Source organism: Aedes albopictus, chromosome 2, assembly GCF_035046485.1.
Source record: "Aedes albopictus strain Foshan chromosome 2, AalbF5, whole genome shotgun sequence".
NCBI lineage: Eukaryota > Metazoa > Arthropoda > Insecta > Diptera > Culicidae > Aedes > Aedes albopictus.
In genome coordinates, this window is record NC_085137.1 from 413,815,710 (window position 1) to 413,834,560 (window position 18,851).

An 18,851-nucleotide genomic window follows, 5' to 3' on the forward strand; every position below is an offset into this window, starting at 1 on the left:
CGACGTTATGTTCAACGTATAAGCAGAGCTGAAAAATATCAGACCTCTCAGGTGACAGCTTGACCTCCTTCACTATCACTGGAGGCCGATCAACACCAAGACGATACAACTTTTTCACAAACACAGATACCTTAACGATTTTCGACAAAATATTGTCTACACACTTCTACACACGCTATATTTTATTATCATTGGCTACAAGATGCATGTAAAATTTGACAAAAACATGCAAGTAACTGAAATTTTTCATACTGAATCCCATTCAACTTTCAACCACATTACAGTGCGTGAGGGAGGAACCAGTCGCACAAAAATTTTACGCAGTCATTTTAGACGCGAAAGAGAATTGAAAAAGTTTGTTCGGAGTTATTACGATTAAATTTTAATTTTCTCATACAACGTTGACCCATCCTTCTGCATTATTACACCTCAGGAATCTGAAATGGTGTGATTGGATGAGATCGTCTTAGTTTTGTCAAGATATCTATCGCTTGCTTTATTTTTTCTCACTTTTGAATTCCGACGAAGCACTCAACGCTAGTTTTGGAATACTACCGGTAGTTTCTTATGTTGTCTGAGACTATTTTCTTGCTTACCGTTCATCAGGTTACCGGAAAATCCGCGATTCGATTTGGTGGAGCGGGCCTGGTTTGATGGTTAGAACACAAGACTATCATGCCAAGGGCCTGGGATCGAATCGCACTCCCGACATATTCACAAAACGTAGGTTCTTCCTTCGGAAGGGGAGGGAAGGGTCCCGAGATGAACTAGCTTCGAGTTAAAAATCTCGTTAACCCTTATGTGGCCGGCAGGGTACCCGGGTACCCAGCACCCATTTAAAATACACGGTGTAGAAAAAAGCAAAAAGTTTGCCGGCCACATAACGGTTAATAAAGACAAAAAAAAATATTTGGCCACTTCCGGAGGGAACCCGGAACCGGTTCTGGAACACCACCGGTTGTCTCAAATATGGTCTAAAACTATTTTTTACTAACCATTCATCAGGTCGCCTAAGGAGCCGCGATTTGAAGTGTCGCATGCATGGGTTCGGTTCACTTTTATATTTGGCCACATCTGGCCCGACATACGGAACCGGTTCCGGAACACTACCGGTAGAATCTTAGGTTGTCTGAGACTATTTTCTTGCTTATCATTCATCAAGTTATTGAAAAAGCCGCGACTTGATGTGTCGCATGCCTGGGTTTGCTTCACTGTTATATTTGGCCACTTCCGGCGGGACCTCCGGAACCGGTTTTGGAACACCGGTAGTTTCTTATGTGATCTGAGACCATTTTCTTGCTAACCGCTCATCAGGTTATCGCAAAGGGCGCGATTTGACGCGTCGCTTGCATGGGTTTGTTTCATTTTTATATTTGTCCACTTCCGGCGGGATGCCCGAAACCGGTTCAGGAACACTACCGGTTCAGATATGATCTGAGACTATTTTCCTGTTAACCGTTCATCAGGTTATTGAAAAAGCTGCGATTTGATGAGTCGCATGTATGGGTTTGGTTCACTTTTATATTTGGCCACTTCTGGTGGGACCTTCGGAACCGGTTCTGGAACATTACCGGTTCAGATATGGTCTGAGACTATTTTCTTGCTTACTGTTCATCATATTATCGAAAATGCCGTGGTTTGATGTGTCGCATGCGTGGGTTTGTTGCATTTTCATATCTAGCCCCTTCCTGGGGTACCGATCCGGAACGCCTAAATGGCCATAATTCCGGAACGGCTGGACCGATCCGAACAATTTTCAATAGCAAACAATGGGACCAGATTCCGCGTCGAATGAACCGTCGGTCATTAAAATCGGTTGAGATTTACTGCCGAAAAGTGACGTGAGTTCGTTTGTACACATACACACACACATACACACACAGACATCACCTCAATTCGTCGAGCTGAGTTGATTGGTATATGTGACTCGAATCTCCGGGCCTCCTATCAAAAAGTCATTTTTGAAGTGAACATATAGCCTTTCCAGTACACTTAGTGTACGAGAAAGGCAAAAAGGGCTAGCCTCGATGGCCGTCTTGATGGCTACTGTCGGAATACCGTCCGGACCCGGAACTTGTTCTACTTAAGCGACTTCGCTATTACGATGAGCTCGTCGTTCGACCTCGCTTTAACGGGTTTGGCCATAGGGGACGGGGGCCCATGGTCTTGTATCGTAGTAGTGCGGAAACAACGTTTCCACGATCTTTTGCAGCATCTCGGGGGATTGTTTCGGGGGGTGTTGACGTGCCCTTCGTTTTGGCCATGACTACTCTGTACGCATCATCCCAAAGGGTCGTGTTGACTGTCTGGCAGAGATTTTTGAAGCACGCCCGCTTACTTGCCTTAATCTCTTTGTTCAGGGCTAGTTTAGCCGGCCTGCAGGCCTTACTTCGTTCCATTCTACCCTCATCGGTGCGAGCTCTTTGCATCCTCCTTCCAGCTCTTAGGCAGAATGCGCGGAGGTCTGCGGTTTTCGGACACCACCAGTGTACCGGATGCGGCGTCACATGCACAGATCATCGCTGGATAGATCGTCGGTGTTAACTACACAGATCGAAAAAAGAGTGTAAAATTCTGTGACATATGATGCACATAATTGGAGCGTGGGATATCATAGAAGTTTACATGACATATCATGTAAAGTTCATGAAATATCATGTAAACTTCCATTATATGTCATGTAATTCAGCATGACTCCGAGAGTTTACATGACATATAACACAAATTTACATGATATATCATGTAAACTATCACAACATTTACATGAGTATACATAATGAAGTTTACGTGACGTGTAAATCTCATTATTTTTATCTGTGTACTATAAACAATAAATTGCTCCACAAATGAAGCACGAGATCAGCCAACCCCGATGATGATCGATGACCTTCGGCTGTGGCCGTTTTCACCTCCACTACGGGGAGCTTGATCGTGGCGATCTGCGTGCCTTGTATCCGGGGTCAGAAGGTCACGTCAATGATGGACTCTGCACCGTTCCTACTGTAGGTTTTTTTTGTCGTCTACGTTCACGACATCCACGTTCAGTCTATGTACAGTCTATAGACTAGTAGAGCCTAGCCTATCGCGTTAGTAAAGCGGCTACCCCACTCAATCGCCCAGTTTTTGAAGTCTCCACCAATGACCACGGGACTCAATCCCACTAGTGTGCTTGATAGCGAATCCAGCAGAGACGAGAGCTGGTTTATCGGCCACCTTGATCTTCGCTATTGCAAAGCTCTTGTGCGACGTGGAAATCATTTCCTGCACCAATAAACTACCGGTTGTACAGATCGCCGCTAGCTTGGTCTTATCCACTACCCAGTTCCCGGGAGGGATACGGTATGGATCCGATAGTAGGACGATGTCTGTACTTAACTCCGTGGCTGACTGCCACAGCAAATGTTGTTCGGCTTCACAGCAGTGGTTCAGGTTTAGCTGTGTAACCTGCATTATCGTCGGTTGGATCGACCTCCTCGCGTTCCTGGATATTTAGGCCCGCCCACCGTGTGACCCTTGTTCGCCGTGAAAATCAGACATTTGGTGCCTGGTTGCACTACCAGGCGATGTGGCATTCCACTCCGTACTTCCTGCAGAGTTTGCTCCAGTCTAGGCCTTTATACGCCCACGACTTATGTCCTTGCTCGAAGCACATGAAACACGCTTCTGGCGGTGCGTACCTGCTCAGTCGGCACATTGACCAGCCTACTTTGATCTTGGTCACCTCCCCAACGGGGAGCTTGATCGTGGCGATCTGCGTGCCTGCCGAACCCTTTCGCAGGCGGATCGATGCACTTGGCACATCTACCTTGCACTGATGCTTAACCCTTCAGCGCGCGCGCTGTTGTAAAAAGTACAACACTACCAAAAAACCTCGCTCGTCGTATGTAGCGTGGTGCAGTTTCAGCTGCTTGATGGCACGCGTCCTGAAAGGTTAAGTGCGACTGCGAGCTCCTCTGAGTCGGTGATCTCGTCCAAGTTTTTACACTGGGGAGTCGCCTCCCTTTTTTCGCCCAGTACTTCCTGAGCTAGTGCCTTTTTTGGCCGCCTCCTTCTTCAGCTCTCCAGTCAAGGTGCGCCGAATGCTTTTTACATCCGCGCCCTGCGGTGAGGGACAATTTTCGCCTCGCATCCCAAGTATCACAGAAAACATCTTTCAAAATTAAAATTTTTAAAGATGCTCTATAAACGTATTATAAAAGCATTAGTAAACATCAAATGTTTTTTGCAAGCTTTATTGTTGTTAGCTGCTTCCTAATAACTAAAGAATATTATTAGCTATAAATCGTGAAAAAATACGCAGATAATACATATACTCAACACCCATCTTTGTTGAGTCTTGGCAGCAATCAATTCGAAAATAATATTTACTCTGTTGATGATGCGAACTACTGGATTATCTGGGGACAAAGCTGCCAAAAGCAAAAATTATCTAAAAAAACTGGTTTATTAAGTTTAATTTAGTAATTAAGCTAGAATATGAAAAACTAGCCTCGAGAAGGACAGCCTATCTGTTGAATTTGAACGGAATCACCAGCTCGATCCACAGCCGACATTCTCGGAAGAACTCATCATTCTTCTCGCCAAGTTCTTCTGGAAGCAGCGGCTGTGATCAGCGTTTCTGTCCAAACACAGGGTCAACAGTTTCAAATATGGGAATCATTCGGGCAGTTCCCCTAGAATTCCGGTCCATTGCAAATTAGCAGCCAGTTTCCTATCGTCAAATCCGCCAACCATTATCACCAACATTCTGTAATAATCTGCTGTGCTGTATTCCCGAGCTGCTGGCCAACTCACATCACTCACGAACCGTCCAATCACGGGTTGCTCCGGACATGGTCTAGTCGGGTAAATAATCGTGAATCGTTCGTTGTGCTTATAAGATTTTACTGAAAATTTAAGACAAATATGAGCCTCCATCAGCAGAATTGGTGATAACTGTTGATTTTAATTTGACACTTTGACAGATCAACAAAACAGTTATAATGAAGTTGTTTTAGCGTTGTCAGAAAACAAACTAATAAACGAATATGTTGAACGTATGTAAATCAAGCGTATTATAAATGTAACAAAATGTGCATGTTGTAGAATTGCTCGAAAGATGTAAATCAGAAGTAATTTTACCTTCTGTTGTATCAAAACAAAGGATTTGTGTTTTCTGTTCCTCATTATTCCATTCCAAAAATGATTCATTTTGCAGTACCGTATAAAAGCATCAGAAAAAAAAAATCAAATTTGAAACGAAAACTAAATCTTATTTTACTTGATTTGTTGATAACTGATGAGAAAACAACGTCAATCTTAATTAATACTCGTTCATGGGCCATAATCAGTAGTCAAGGGTTCGATTTGAATTAAGAATTAAATTTTAAATTGTTTTCAAAATATTTTGAACAGCACTGTAAGTTTCGTGGATAGTCTGCCATATTTATTTTTGAGTGGATTAAAAAAAGATCAGTAAACCAGTATCAAATGATTCATTTTCGCCACATTTTTCTAATTCCGCTAAATGGCGCATGAATTATGAATAACTGAAATCATAAGTTTCACAATAAATCTTAAAGCGCAAGTGAAGCATTGTTGACACCAAATAGTATATCCCATTTTATGATCAAACAACCAAATATCAAAATATATCATCGACTCCATCACTTGATAAGTAGTTACCATGTTGAAACAGGAAATTTCATTTATTCAGAAAAATATACGATTTATTTATTTTTCTTTTCATATTTATTTTTTCTCTGGAGGTTGTCACGCTTACAGTCGGGTCTCTTAAGTGACTGGTATTATATATGGAATCCTTAAGTTAAATAGCTTTCAAATAACTCAATTACAACATTTTCAATAGATCGTGACATAAACGTTTTCTACAGATTTGTATTACTATAAAACAGCTTAATTCCAACTTATGAATGAGATTGTGTTATATGTGTTGTATTCTAGTATTGTTATTGACAAATAACTCGATTACAACTAAACAATATTAAAGTGTGGATCAAAACGTACCTGTGGTGTACTATTAGTGTATTAGGATACATCTTATATAACCTGTAAGATGTTCTATAAGCCGCCATGTTTTGCGCTGTTTTGCTTGTATAAGTGTTCGATATTGAGTCAATAATACAGGAAAAAACAACCAGCTATGTATGAATTGTGAATTTTAAACTGCTATAATACTAGCTGTGTTACTTGGGATGGCGCTAAGCACCTCGGCGGATGTATCCGCCTCAGTTTTGAAGACCAGCGCGTCGCTCCGTTCGCGCTTGCGGGCTGATTTCACTTATTTCAACTAGGGTATGTGGTCCATCAGTAATCTCATGCTCCCATTTTCATCCTATTCGAAAACAAGCGATTACGGCACCGATTGACTCCGTTCTTTTTGTGTTCATGGGTGCTCACTTCTAACAAAAAATACAAAAATAAGAAACAAAACAAACAGCGCTTCAATCCTTTGTTTTTCGTGGGATGAAAATGGGAGCCACATGCTTAATAAGGGAACCAATACCCTACCTCTTCATTCCATCCGTAATCCAAGGGTTCTCCTTTCCTTGGTCCGGTTGGCCACCGTTCCTCTTAGGGTTGGCCTTTTGGGGCTTGGTTTCCCTGCCCCTTGAGTGTTTCGTAACCGGCTTGGCAGCCCGGTTACTCGGTAGTCCGCCCGCTCGTGTGGCCGATCAGTTCGCCCAGCTGTTCAGCAACTACCGACATCTTTGGTAGACCGCTCCTGTTGCGGTTCAGCGCCAGCGTGAGATCCCCGCTTCCTCGGCCGGTGGCTCAAGCTCGAAGGACGGTTTCTATTTCTAAATGATTAGAACCTAGAAGACCACAAGAATTCCTATATTCAACAGCTTTTGAAAAATAAGCCGCTCTTTAGGGGACATGGATTCATTAGATGAAAAGTTTGAAGATCTTGTGAAGAGATGAAGAATACTCAATAAATAACATATGTATCATGATATGCAATGCATGTGCAATTCATTCTGGTATTTAGGCCAAAATAAGAGGTAAAGTACCAAAATACAACACTTCGAATCTTACAAACCGTAACGTTGTACTTCAATAATTAAAGCGGTTGCGATAAACACCGGTTTTCTATTCCACAGTGCGATGAATAGTAGAAGTTAAACCGAATATGAAAACAACAATCAAAGCTTCCCTCCTTACGATTTCGCCATAAATTTTGCACAGGAGATACACATAAAAATGTAAACACATAAACGAATCGAGGACGCCAAGACAAATTGCCTGAATAACTAGCTGATTAATTGCAATTTGCGTAAGAAAGTGTCCAATGTGGAGAGAGAGAGAGGGGGAGCTGCGCGGCTCCCCACTGCTGTTAACCACTTACTCATTTAATAATTTATTCCCTCGTCAGTTGTTCGATTACTCACTACCTGTTCTGTTCAGTCGCGCCATCATCATCCTCCCTTCTCAGCATTCTCGACTCTCGAGTGTCTCTTTGGGGCGACAAGATTCGTAGGTTGGATCGACAACGGATCGTCGTCCAGCAGAAATTACACCGAGTGTATTGGGGCAACCTTCGGGGAGGTGGGAGTAAAACGAACGAAGGGATACTTGACTATAAATAAGCTGTTCTAAGAACAGGTCCATTTCACCCTCATTCCCCAAACAGAAGGAAACGATTCGATAAGTGCTGGAGATCGCTCCGTTGATGAATATTCAACAGCAGTGCTTCATTCTATCGGATGATTTTCAATAAAAGAAAACGGCCCGATGAACTGACTGAGGGATGGATTTCTTGTCGATCGTGATCGTCTTCCTGCATCATCGCAGATTCATTTGAGTATTCAGCCCAGTCAGTCGTCATTTCGACGGCATAGACTAGGACGTCGAGGGGTAGGACGAAGCAAAACTAATGACGGCTGATTAACGCAGAGCTGTTGGCAATCATGGAAGAGATGAGTTTAGGATCGCATGGCCGAGGGCATGGAGCTCAATGCGGAGCGGGGAATTTGAATTAAAATAAATAGAAACGTAAATTGAAGTTTATTTGTACAACCGTGGCACACCGTGGGGAGATGTAGGAAATCGACGTGTTCCCCATATCGGTTGTGATCAATTTTCCCGTCGTCGACGAGTCTCTGATGGGAAGATCCGCAGGAGGTTGTCAGACGTGATTATCGATGTGGTTCGTTGATGATTGGCTGGAGAAAGCTAGGGAAGCGTTCGGAAACTCTGTATTTACTTGGTAGGTTACGATTGCAAGGAAATCCATAGAGTTATTGCCGATTTTCAAAAGGCATTGCTGAAGGAATTCCTGGTGAAATTGCTGGAGAAATGAAAAAAAATACAAAAAAGTTCACAAAGAATACCAAAAGAACTGCTTATGTAAAAAAAACTAAAAAAAATCCTAAAATAATTGACGAATAATCTCCTGAAGTTTTCAAAGTGAGTTTTAAAGAAATTTCCAAACACAATGCCGAAAAAATTCCAATAGTATTAGCTGAAAGAAATCAAAGGAATTGCAAAAAACTTCAAAAAAAATCTAATTTCACTAGGTCTCCAGTTAGCCAATCCGGAGATGGCGGGTTTAATTCCCGTTCCGGTCGGGAAAATTTTCTCGACTCCCTGGGCATAGTGTATCATTGTACTTGCCTCACAATATACAATTTCATAAAATGGCAGGCGAAGAATGCCCTTCAATTAATAACTGTTGAAGTGCTCAAAGAACACTAAGTTGAAGCGAGGCAGGTCAAGTCCCAGTTGGGACGTAGAGCCATAAAGAAGAAGAAAAAGCAACAAACCATGGAAGGGCGACATCTCGTCAGCCGTTCCGTATAGTATGCAATATAAATGCGAAACAAATTCGTTGAGAGTGACGTTGCTAAAAAAAGTTAATGTCGCTCCGTTGAAGCACTTCCTCCTGGGAAGGAACGTAGGAATTTAACACTTATGTCCCGGCTCGGAATCCTAGACTTAAGAGCTATTACTCGCTCTCTGAAACAAAAACAAAATAGGATGATCCCTTCCTCGATTTTAGTACAGAATAAACTTTTCCCTTTTATAATAAGGCTGATACAAATTTAATTTTGACTTTTTGTCCCCCCCCCCTTCAAAATTATTTGCCTAGATTTTACATTTTGAGGGGGCAAACAAAAAAATATTTATCAAAATATCGGGTTTGGCTAAAAATTCTTTAACAAATCCGATGAGATTTTAATATTTTTTAGATTAAATGCTTTATTATTTTTATCCCCCCCTCGACTAGCCAAAGGGTGGTGGGACAAAAAGTGAAATAAATATTTGTAACGGCCTAACTCTCGTAAAATGTACAGAAAAGCTGTAAATAAGTTCAAAACATCGCGATGAACTATAAAAAACAACCTACCGGCTATTGCGTGGCCAGTAACCATCAGCAAAGTTAAATTATTAAGTCACACAAACCAGAACACACCACCAAGATTGACCAACATTTGAGAAAAGATCTACTAAATCCTTACGACGATGAAAAGTTCTGAAAAACAAACTTCTCCTTCTTTCTTCCCTCTCACGAAATTCATTGGATAAAGGCTTCAAACGGTCACCTTCCTGTGCGGGATGCAATGGCCGATGAACTGATGTTTCCTAGAAGAACCGCTTTCTTGAAATTACTGAAGGAAGTTGCAGTTTAATTTCAAACGGAAGTACTCTTTCTAGATGAACTGCTGAAATGATTTGAAAATAGAATACCTGAATCTTTTTTCCAGGGGAATTGGTGAAAACAACTTCCAGAAAAAAAGCCTAAGAATTTTCCAAAGAGATTTCCGAAAGAGTTGCCGAAGAAATTCCCGAAAGCATTGGACAAATTCATTTCAGGGAATTCCCAAAAAAATATGATGATGGAATTGCCGAAATAATTCTCAAATGAATTGCTGAAGGTATGTGCAATGGAATGAAAGCCCGTATCCGCAATAATCGGGACACAGAAGTACGGCTGTGGCTCTGTAATGAATTGGTAAAATTGGCCAAATAATTGACTGAGAACTCTTTGGTGTATGTTTATTATTATTATTTGTGCCAAGTTTCATAAAAATCTATGTATAACTTTTAACTGTGGATGAAAAATAAATACATGTGGTTTTAAGCATTTTGTACCACCATGACCAATTTTCATTCGCATAGTAGATGGTTCTTTTACGCTACAGTTCAAAGTTCTGTGATGATTATTATGAAATTTCGTTAGTGGTTATGATTCTCACAGAAGACAGTTGATTATGTGTTTATTATGTCTGCAAAATTTGATGATTGTTGGTATAGTACTTTCAATAGTACAATCGAAACAATAAAGGGTGCTGGCTAACTGCTGTCTGAGAGCCCAAAATCACGTTCAGTCCCAATACATGATTCAACAATAACATTGTTGATAGTGCATCGATTTTTTGAAATTTTGCCTAAGCAACAAATATAGATTGAGAGGTTTGTGTTCAAAATTTCAGCCATTTCCTTTGCCAAATTGAAAAGTTACAGCGCTGACAAGCAAAACTAGGGGCTGTACAAAATTCAAAGGCGAACATTCTACTCTTTCATTGCTACAACAAAAAGTACTGCCCCGATTCACATGAAATTTCGTAGGCAAAATGAACACATCTTGAGATGTTATTAGGCCAAATTTGAGAAATTTTAATGTATCTATTACAGATTTACAGTTGCATTTCTGTGTCCCGATTATTGCGGATACAGGCTTTACAGAACAACTTTCGAATAACAATTGAAGCTTGAAAAATTGGAATAAAATTACGAAAACATAAATCAAAGAAATTTGCTGATAGAAATCCCAAAAAAAATGCAAAAAAGCGGAGGAAAATTTCAAAGACATTGCCAAAGCACAATGACCAGAGAGGCTTCCAATGTAATAACCAAAGAAGTTTCCAAAAGAATTGACTGAAATTTTTCAAAAAAAATAGTGATGAAATTAAAAAAAAAATCGGAGCAAACACAAACGAGAACGAGACAAAGAAATTGCCGGAAATATTCATTGAAACTGCCACATGAATACCTAAAAGTGCATTTTTGAAACATTCACGAAAAACAATACCTGTGCACAGGAATTAATCAAGACATTCACAAAATAGGGTAGTGAACGTATTTTGGCCCAGAGCATGTATTTTGGCCCATCTTGGGTTTTTTATCACATTTATCATATAATCCAGTTCCAATAATAATCATTTGCCAAGATTTTGTAGAGATTACACTACCCTAACTACTGAAGAAATTTAAGAAGTGGTTGACGAAACTTTGCTCAATTAAATTACCGAAGGAATTCCGAATGACATTGACAAAACAATCCCAAAGGAACTACCGACAAAATACTCGAAAAAAATGCTGAACGATTTCCAATTGAATTTCCGACTAAATTTAAAAAAGTAAGGAATTTCACAAAGTCATTGCTAATTTAGTTTTAAGTGACATTTCTTGAGATATTGCTGGCGGAAATGCTAAAAAAAACAAATAGAGTGCCAAATATGATACCAAAGAAATTGATGAAGTAACACGGAGACAAATTTCGTTCGTTAGAAACAAAAATATTCATGTTTATTCGGTAAACTGATACAATGTTTAAAACGAAAATTTTAATTTTTAAAACTAACTCAATTACACAATTATTTCGATAAATTCCAGCTAAAACATCAAACAAGATTTCCTCCTGCAAAAAAGTCAAGGTTCACAAAAAGTCTTCACGAAATCCCGTTGTTTTCGGGAGCGTATGTTATCTAAGACTGTTACAAATATTTATTTTACTTTTTGTTCCACCACTCTTTGGCTGGTCGAGCGGAGGGGGGGATAAAAATAATAAAGCATTTAATCTGAAAAATATTAAAAACTCTGCGGATTTGTTAAAGAATTTTTGCCAAGACCCGATATTTTGATAAATATTTTTTTTATCTGCCCCCTCAAAATGCAGAATCCAACCAAAAATTTTTGAAGAGAGGGGGGAGACAAAAAGTCAAAATTAATTTTGTATCAGCCTAATACATGATGATGGCATTGGAAGTACAACACGGGAGGTGGGGTTTTCCAGCGAAGAAGGTGACTTCATAAGTTTAATGGGAAAACAAATAGTTTTCCTGCCACAAAAAAAAAACAAAAATATTTGCATTTACATAGTCTGTCAGAAGATGCATTTTTGTTTCAAATACAGCTTGTATTTGCTTCAAATGTGACGTTCGATTTGTTCCAAACAGTTTTATTTGTGTGGCCTGAACAAATTGACAATTTATTTGAATTTACCTTAAATATTTTTGATTTTAACATAGTTTTTTTCTGCGTGAATCACAAAAAACCTGAGAAATTCCAAAAACCATGACTCTCTGGGGATTGCTCGTCAATTTCCGTGGGATTTTTTTTTAATATCAATATTTTTCGGTGTTTTTTTTTTCAAACTCCTTTGTCAATTCCTCTGGAACTTTTTTTTGAAACTCTTTTGGAAATTTCTTCTTGAAATTTCTTCAAGAATTCCCATCAGATTTTTTTTAGAATTTCTTCGCAATTTCGTAGCAATTCCACTGGATCTCCTTCGGCACTGTTTTTGGTATTTTTTCCAGTATTTTTATTGAAAATTTCCCTTTAAAAATTTTTTGTTTGGTTTCGGAAATTTTGTAGAGACTATTTATTGCTACAAAAATTTCTCAGACAACTGCTTTGGAACTTCAGAAATTCCAAATAAATTTAAAAAAGGATTTAAAAAGGATGCGATTTCAAAAAGAACTGTCGAAATGATTTGAAAATGGAATTAATGAATCTGTTTGTAAAGGAATTGTCGAAAATATAAAAAAAAATCCATAGAAATTCCCAATGAAATCGCCGTTGGAATTTCTATAAAGTGCCCAAAAAAATCTTGAAGGGATTCCAAAAAAAAATGATTAAAAAATTTCCAAAGGAATTGGACAGATCAATTTTAAAGAATTCTCAAAGAATATGCTGAAGAAATTGCCCAGAATAATTCCCAAAAGAAATGAAAGTAATGTCCAATGGAATTACAGAACGATGTTCCAATGACAACTAAAACTTGCTGACGGTATTCTATGAAACTCCTGAGAGAATTTTAAATTTTCCAAACGAATTTCCGAAGAAATTACAGAAGAATTTCCAAAGAAAATTCACGGCAACCAACAAATTTGCTGAAATCCCGAAGAAAATTATCATTGAAGCAAACCTTCCCGCTATTCGGCGCACCAAAATAATAGTGCCACCGTATTTGGACTGTAACACAATCAAGTTACATCAAACATACAAGTTTAATTCATTGCCAAAAGAATTGTGGAAGGAATCTTCAAAGGAATGACCGAAGAAGTTCTCAAAAAAAAAAATGAGAAATTTTCAAACAAATTGCTGCTGAATTTTAAAAAAATCCAAAGAAATTTCCAAAAACATTTCCATGAAATGTAAATTCAAACTAGGTTGATGAAAAGTTACTTAAAGAAATTGTTGAAGGAAATACCGCAGAAATTCTTGACAAAATTTTAGAAGAAATTTCGAATGAATTTCCGAAACAGTTTCCACAAATTTGCCATGAAACTCACACAGGCAATACTGAAAAAAATCCTTGGCGAAATTGTTAGAATATCGTAATAAAGTGCCAAAAAGAGTTCACGAAAAAACAAACGAATCGCAATTTAAAAAAAAAAACAAGATAAAATTCTGGAGAAATCCCAAAATGATTGGTGAACAAACTTCAGAAGAAAATTACCGCGTTCGGTATTTTTTACCGAAATCTCAACTGCTGAGGGTTTGGTAATGGATTTTACCGAAATTTTGAAAAAAATACAAAATTTTGGAATGATGTTATCGTTTATCTGTCAACGAAGTTCGGAAAACCGTTGCCACCTTTACCGATTTTTTCCGGTAAACAAAACTTGATTGAGCTTCGATAAAATATTACCGAAGACGCTGATTTTTTCTAAGTGTTTACTTTCTAAACATACATTTATTTGTTCAACATCATTAAGACAAGACATAATCAACAATAGTACGCCACAATACTCGGTTCGTGGCTGCCGCTCTCCATCCTCGATCGCGCCCGATGCTCGCCAAGTCACGCTCCAGCTGGTCCGCCCATCGTGCTCTCTGCGCTCCACGCCTTCTTGTGCCTACCGGATCAGTTGCAAACACCAGCTTTGCAGGGTTGTTGTCCGGCATTCTTGCAACATGCCCTGCCCACCGTATCCTTCCGGCTTTGGCCACCTTCTGGATGCTGGGTTCGCCGTAAAGTGCAGCGAGCTCGTGGTTCATCCTTTTCCGCCACACACCGTTCTCCTGCACACCGCCGAAGATCGTTCTTAGCACGCGTCGCTCGAAAACTCCGAGTGCTTGTAGGTCCTCCTCGAGCATGGTCCATGTCTCGTGCCCGTAGAGGATCACCGGCCTTATTAGCGTTTTGTACATGGTGCATTTGGTGCGTGGGTGAATCTTTTTTGACCGCAGTTTCTTCTGGAGCCCGTAGTAGGCCCGACTTCCGCTGATGATGCGCCTCCGAATTTCACGGCTCACGTTGTTGTCAGCCGTCAGTAAGGATCCGAGGTAGACGAATTCCTCCACCACCTCGAAAGTATCCCCGTCTATCGTAACATTCCTACCCAGACGGATCCGGTCGTGTTCGGTTCCGCCTGCCAGCATGTACTTTGTTTTTGAGGCATTCATCACCAGTCCGACCTTTGCTGCTTCGCGTTTCAGGCGGGTGTACAGTTCTGCCACCGTTCCAAATGTTCTAGCTATAATGTCCATGTCGTCCGCAAAGCACACAAATTGACCGGATTTTGTGAAAATCGTTCCCCGGCTGTTGAGCCCGGCTCGTCGCATCACACCTTCCAGAGCGATGTTGAAGAGTAGACATGAGAGTCCGTCACCTTGTCGCAGTCCCCGGCGAGATTCGAATGAGCTGGATAGTTCACCCGAAACCCTTACGCAGTTTTGCACACCGTCCATCGTTGCTTTAATCAGTCTAGTCAGCTTCCCAGGAAAGCCGTTTTCGTCCATGATTCTCCATAGCTCTGCGCGGTCGATACTGTCGTATGCCGCTTTGAAGTCGATGAACAGGTGATGCGTTGGGACCTGGTATTCACGGCATTTCTGGAGGATTTGCCGTACGGTAAAGATCTGGTCCGTTGTCGACCGGCCGTCGATGAAGCCGGCTTGGTAACTTCCCACGAACTCATTTGTTTTAGGTGACAGACGACGGAAGATGATCTGGGATAGCACTTTGTAGGCAGCATTCAAAATAGTGATCGCCCTGAAGTTCTCACATTCCAAATGTTCGCCTTTCTTGTGAATGGGGCAGATTACCCCTTCCTTCCACTCCTCCGGTAGCTGTTCGGTTTCCCAGATCCTGACTATCAGCCGATGCAGACAGGTGGCCAACTTTTCTGGGCCCATCTTGATGAGTTCAGCTGCGATACCATCCTTACCAGCTGCTTTGTTGGTTTTGAGCTGGTGAATGGCATCCTTAACTTCCCTCAGCGTGGGAGTTGGTTCATTTCCGTCCTCCGCTGCACTGGCGTCGTCGTTCCTTCCGTTGCCGTGGGCTCCCGTGCCTACGTTCTCCACGACGTTCAGGTGCTGATTGAAGTGCTGCTTCCACCTTTCGATCACCTGACATCCGTCCGTCACGAGGCCTCTGTCTTTATCACTGCATATTTCGGCTCGCGGCACGAAGCCGTTGCGGGATGCGTTGAGCTTCTGATAGCAGTTCCATTTCTTCACATTCCGCTTCTTCCAGGCGGCGCTTTTTCTCCCGAAAGAGGCGGGTCTGCTGTTTCCGCTTCTGTTTGTAACGTTCCACGATCTGTCGAGTCCCTTGCTGCAGCATTACCGCCCTCGCTGCGTTCTTCTCCTCCAAAACCGTTCTGCACTCTTCGTCAAACCATTCGTTCCGTCGATTCCGTTCCACGTACCCGATGGTGCTCTCGGCTGCGTCGTTGATGGCTGCTTTCACTGTACTCCAGCAGTCCTCTAGAGGGGCCTCATCGAGCTCGCCCTCGTCTGGCAACGCGTCTTCGAGATTCTGCGCGTATGCTGAGGCGACATCCGGTTGCTTCAGTCGCTCTAGGTTGTACCGTGGCGGTCGCCGGTACCGTACATTGTTCATGACGGAGAGTTTTGGGCGCAGTTTGACCATCACCAGATAGTGGTCGGAGTCGATGTTGGCGCCACGATAGGTTCTGACGTCGATAATGTCGGAGAAGTGCCGTCCGTCAATCAGAACGTGGTCGATTTGAGATTCCGTCTGCTGTGGTGATCTCCAGGTGTAACGATAAGGGAGGCTGTGTTGGAAAAAGGTGCTACGTATGGCCATATTTTTGGAGGCGGCGAAATCAATGAGTCGTAGGCCGTTTTCGTTCGTCTGCTGGTGGGCGCTGAACTAACCAATCGTCGGTCTGAATTCCTCCTCCTGGCCTACCTGAGCGTTCAAATCTCCTATGATGATCTTGACGTCGTGGCTTGGGCAGCGATCGTACTCGCGTTCGAGCTGCGCGTAAAATGCGTCCTTGTCATCATCAGTACTTCCGGAGTGTGGGCTGTGCACGTTTATTATGCTGAAGTTGAAGAATCGGCCCTTGATCCTCAACCTGCACATTCTTTCGTCGATCGGCCACCAACCGATCACGCGCCTCTGCATATCACCCATCACGATGAAAGCTGTTCCCAGCTCGCGTGTGTTGCCGCAGCTCTGGTAGATGGTATGATTACCTCTAAACGTTCGCACCATGGATCCTGTCCAACACACCTCCTGCAGCGCTACGATGCCGAACCCGCGGTCCTTCAGTAGATCGGCGAGTATGCGGGTGCTCCCAATGAAGTTGAGAGATCGGCAGTACCACGTACCGAGTTTCCAATCGCAAGTCCTTTTTGTTCGCTGGGGTCGTTGCCGTTGGTCTCGGTTCGTATTATTCTGTTGCTGATTTTCCGTTACAATGGTTTTTTACAGCTGGCTCGTAGGGCCTGACACCAACCCCCTACTTTCCGGAGGACCATAGTGCACAGTTGAGCTTAGAGTCCTTCCCTGGCACTCGGACGTAAATCAGCCGCCCCTAACATGGGGATCAGACGCTGTTGTGAGCCGCTACTCCTGGAGAACAGACGCTCAGGTTAGCAAAGCAAACCCCAAACCTCCCCCCCCTTTCCCTGTCAGCCTACGGCCAAAGTTCCCACCGGGGTTGGTTACCCGATCTTCCCTGAGGTTGCTCATAGTTTCCGGCCGGTACCGCGTGGAGGTAGGGATAGGAGTTGCTGGGCAGAGGCTAGTGGATCACAATGGGATCTGAATTGCGCAGCATACCCAGCCTTTACCGTGTGTTTACTTTCTAAAATAATTGCCGAAAAATCTCCTGAAGGAAATGTTGAATCAGTTCCAAAAGAAGTTGCCACAGCGGTTTATAAAGTAAGTATTAAATAAATATTAAAACAAATCAAAGAAACTGCCAAAGTATTTGCTTAAAAATAGTATATGGAATTACTAACAAAATTTAAAAAAAAACTAAAAAACTCTAAAAAATGTCAAAATTGCCAGAGGAAGTCTCAAATAAAATGCCTAAAAACTGCACATATTTCCAAAATTTTTAAAAGGTATTGTCGAAAGAGTTTTCTGAAGTAAACTACAAAGAAATTTCCAAAACTTGTAGGTAATATTTTTGTTCTATCATTACGAACAATTCAATATCAAAATATGTAGGCAACCTACATACTTCATATGAGAAATAATCCCAAAAAATATGTTTTTAACTTGTTTTGAGCTTTTGGGTTATTAAAAATTAAATTTCTGTCAAATCGATATTTTGTATATTCTAAATTTATCTAAACAGCGGATGAAATACCGCTGAGATGAGATATAATCAGTTGAAAAATACTGTTCCCATTTGTTTTGAGGCATGACAGTTGGTAAAAGATTTTGTTGTGTCCAGGACAGGATCCTACGATTGCATTGGGAATTCTTCAACGGCGAAACGATTTTTACTGACCAGAACGCGACTCGAATGCGGCACATAATTTTATTTCTACTAAAGACATCTTGCCTATTCACAGGCTGGAGTAGTAACTCAAACGCGATAATAAATATCATAGTACATATTTACAAATAGTTCTATCGATAAAGCAAAACAAAAGAGAAGATTGTAGATGTATAGTGTATGAGTGTGAGTACAAAATTGATCAGTGTGGTGTGGAACAGTTTTGTCAGTAGTATTTATTGATCTATTTTGATGATTCATATTGGAAAGAGTTCTGAACCAATGATAAGATCGAGCAACATGGCAGTGGAAGTGGTAAGATGACAAATGTAGCTCTTCAGTCAGCTAGAAAGTAGCCTGAAATAGTGTAAGATTTTGTAAGATTCAGTTTGACAAACCCAGAAACCAAAAGAGAAAAACTTCTAAACATGAACAGTAGATTCTCTGTCATCCATTAAATAGAAAAAAAATTGCATGATTTCTCGTGTCAAAGTCCTGATAGCTCCACTTGGTTTCCATCTGCTAGAAACCTTTCAACAAATGATTTGTTCCTAACCGACTGTAGTCGGCTCTAAAAACCTTGTCCTTATAAATATGAGACATATAATTTTATGTAGAGGAACACTTACCTGTCGAACTTGTTTGAACTGCTCTTCAAAGCTCCAACCGTTATTGTGCTGCGAAGAATTGGACGTCTCACTTGACGTAGACGAATTTGAACCAGGAGTGCCTGCGAAAACAATACCAAAGATGATCGCAATGAAACAACAAATGGATAACCTTGTGAGGGTCATGCATGAATGCTCCTCGAATAGGTCGAAAGACGAAACGTTGCTGAAATGTAAAATATCGAAAAAAAAAACGAAAATACGAAAAAAAGGAAAATATAAAGTTAAACTGCAGAAATTCTCG

General features: G+C 41.2%; 1 protein-coding gene across 4 annotated transcripts in view; it reads right to left on the minus strand.

Moving 5' to 3' along the window:
• Positions 1-18,851, minus strand: part of LOC109417878 (protein dead ringer-like) — a 462,566-nt gene that overhangs the window by 349,969 nt on the left and 93,746 nt on the right. For all 4 annotated transcript variants that reach the window (XM_062853473.1, XM_062853471.1, XM_062853472.1 and 1 more), the window contains exon 4: positions 18,569-18,669. In XM_062853473.1, coding sequence (XP_062709457.1) covers positions 18,569-18,669 — 101 coding nt within the window. The remainder of the gene's footprint in view (positions 1-18,568; positions 18,670-18,851) is intronic.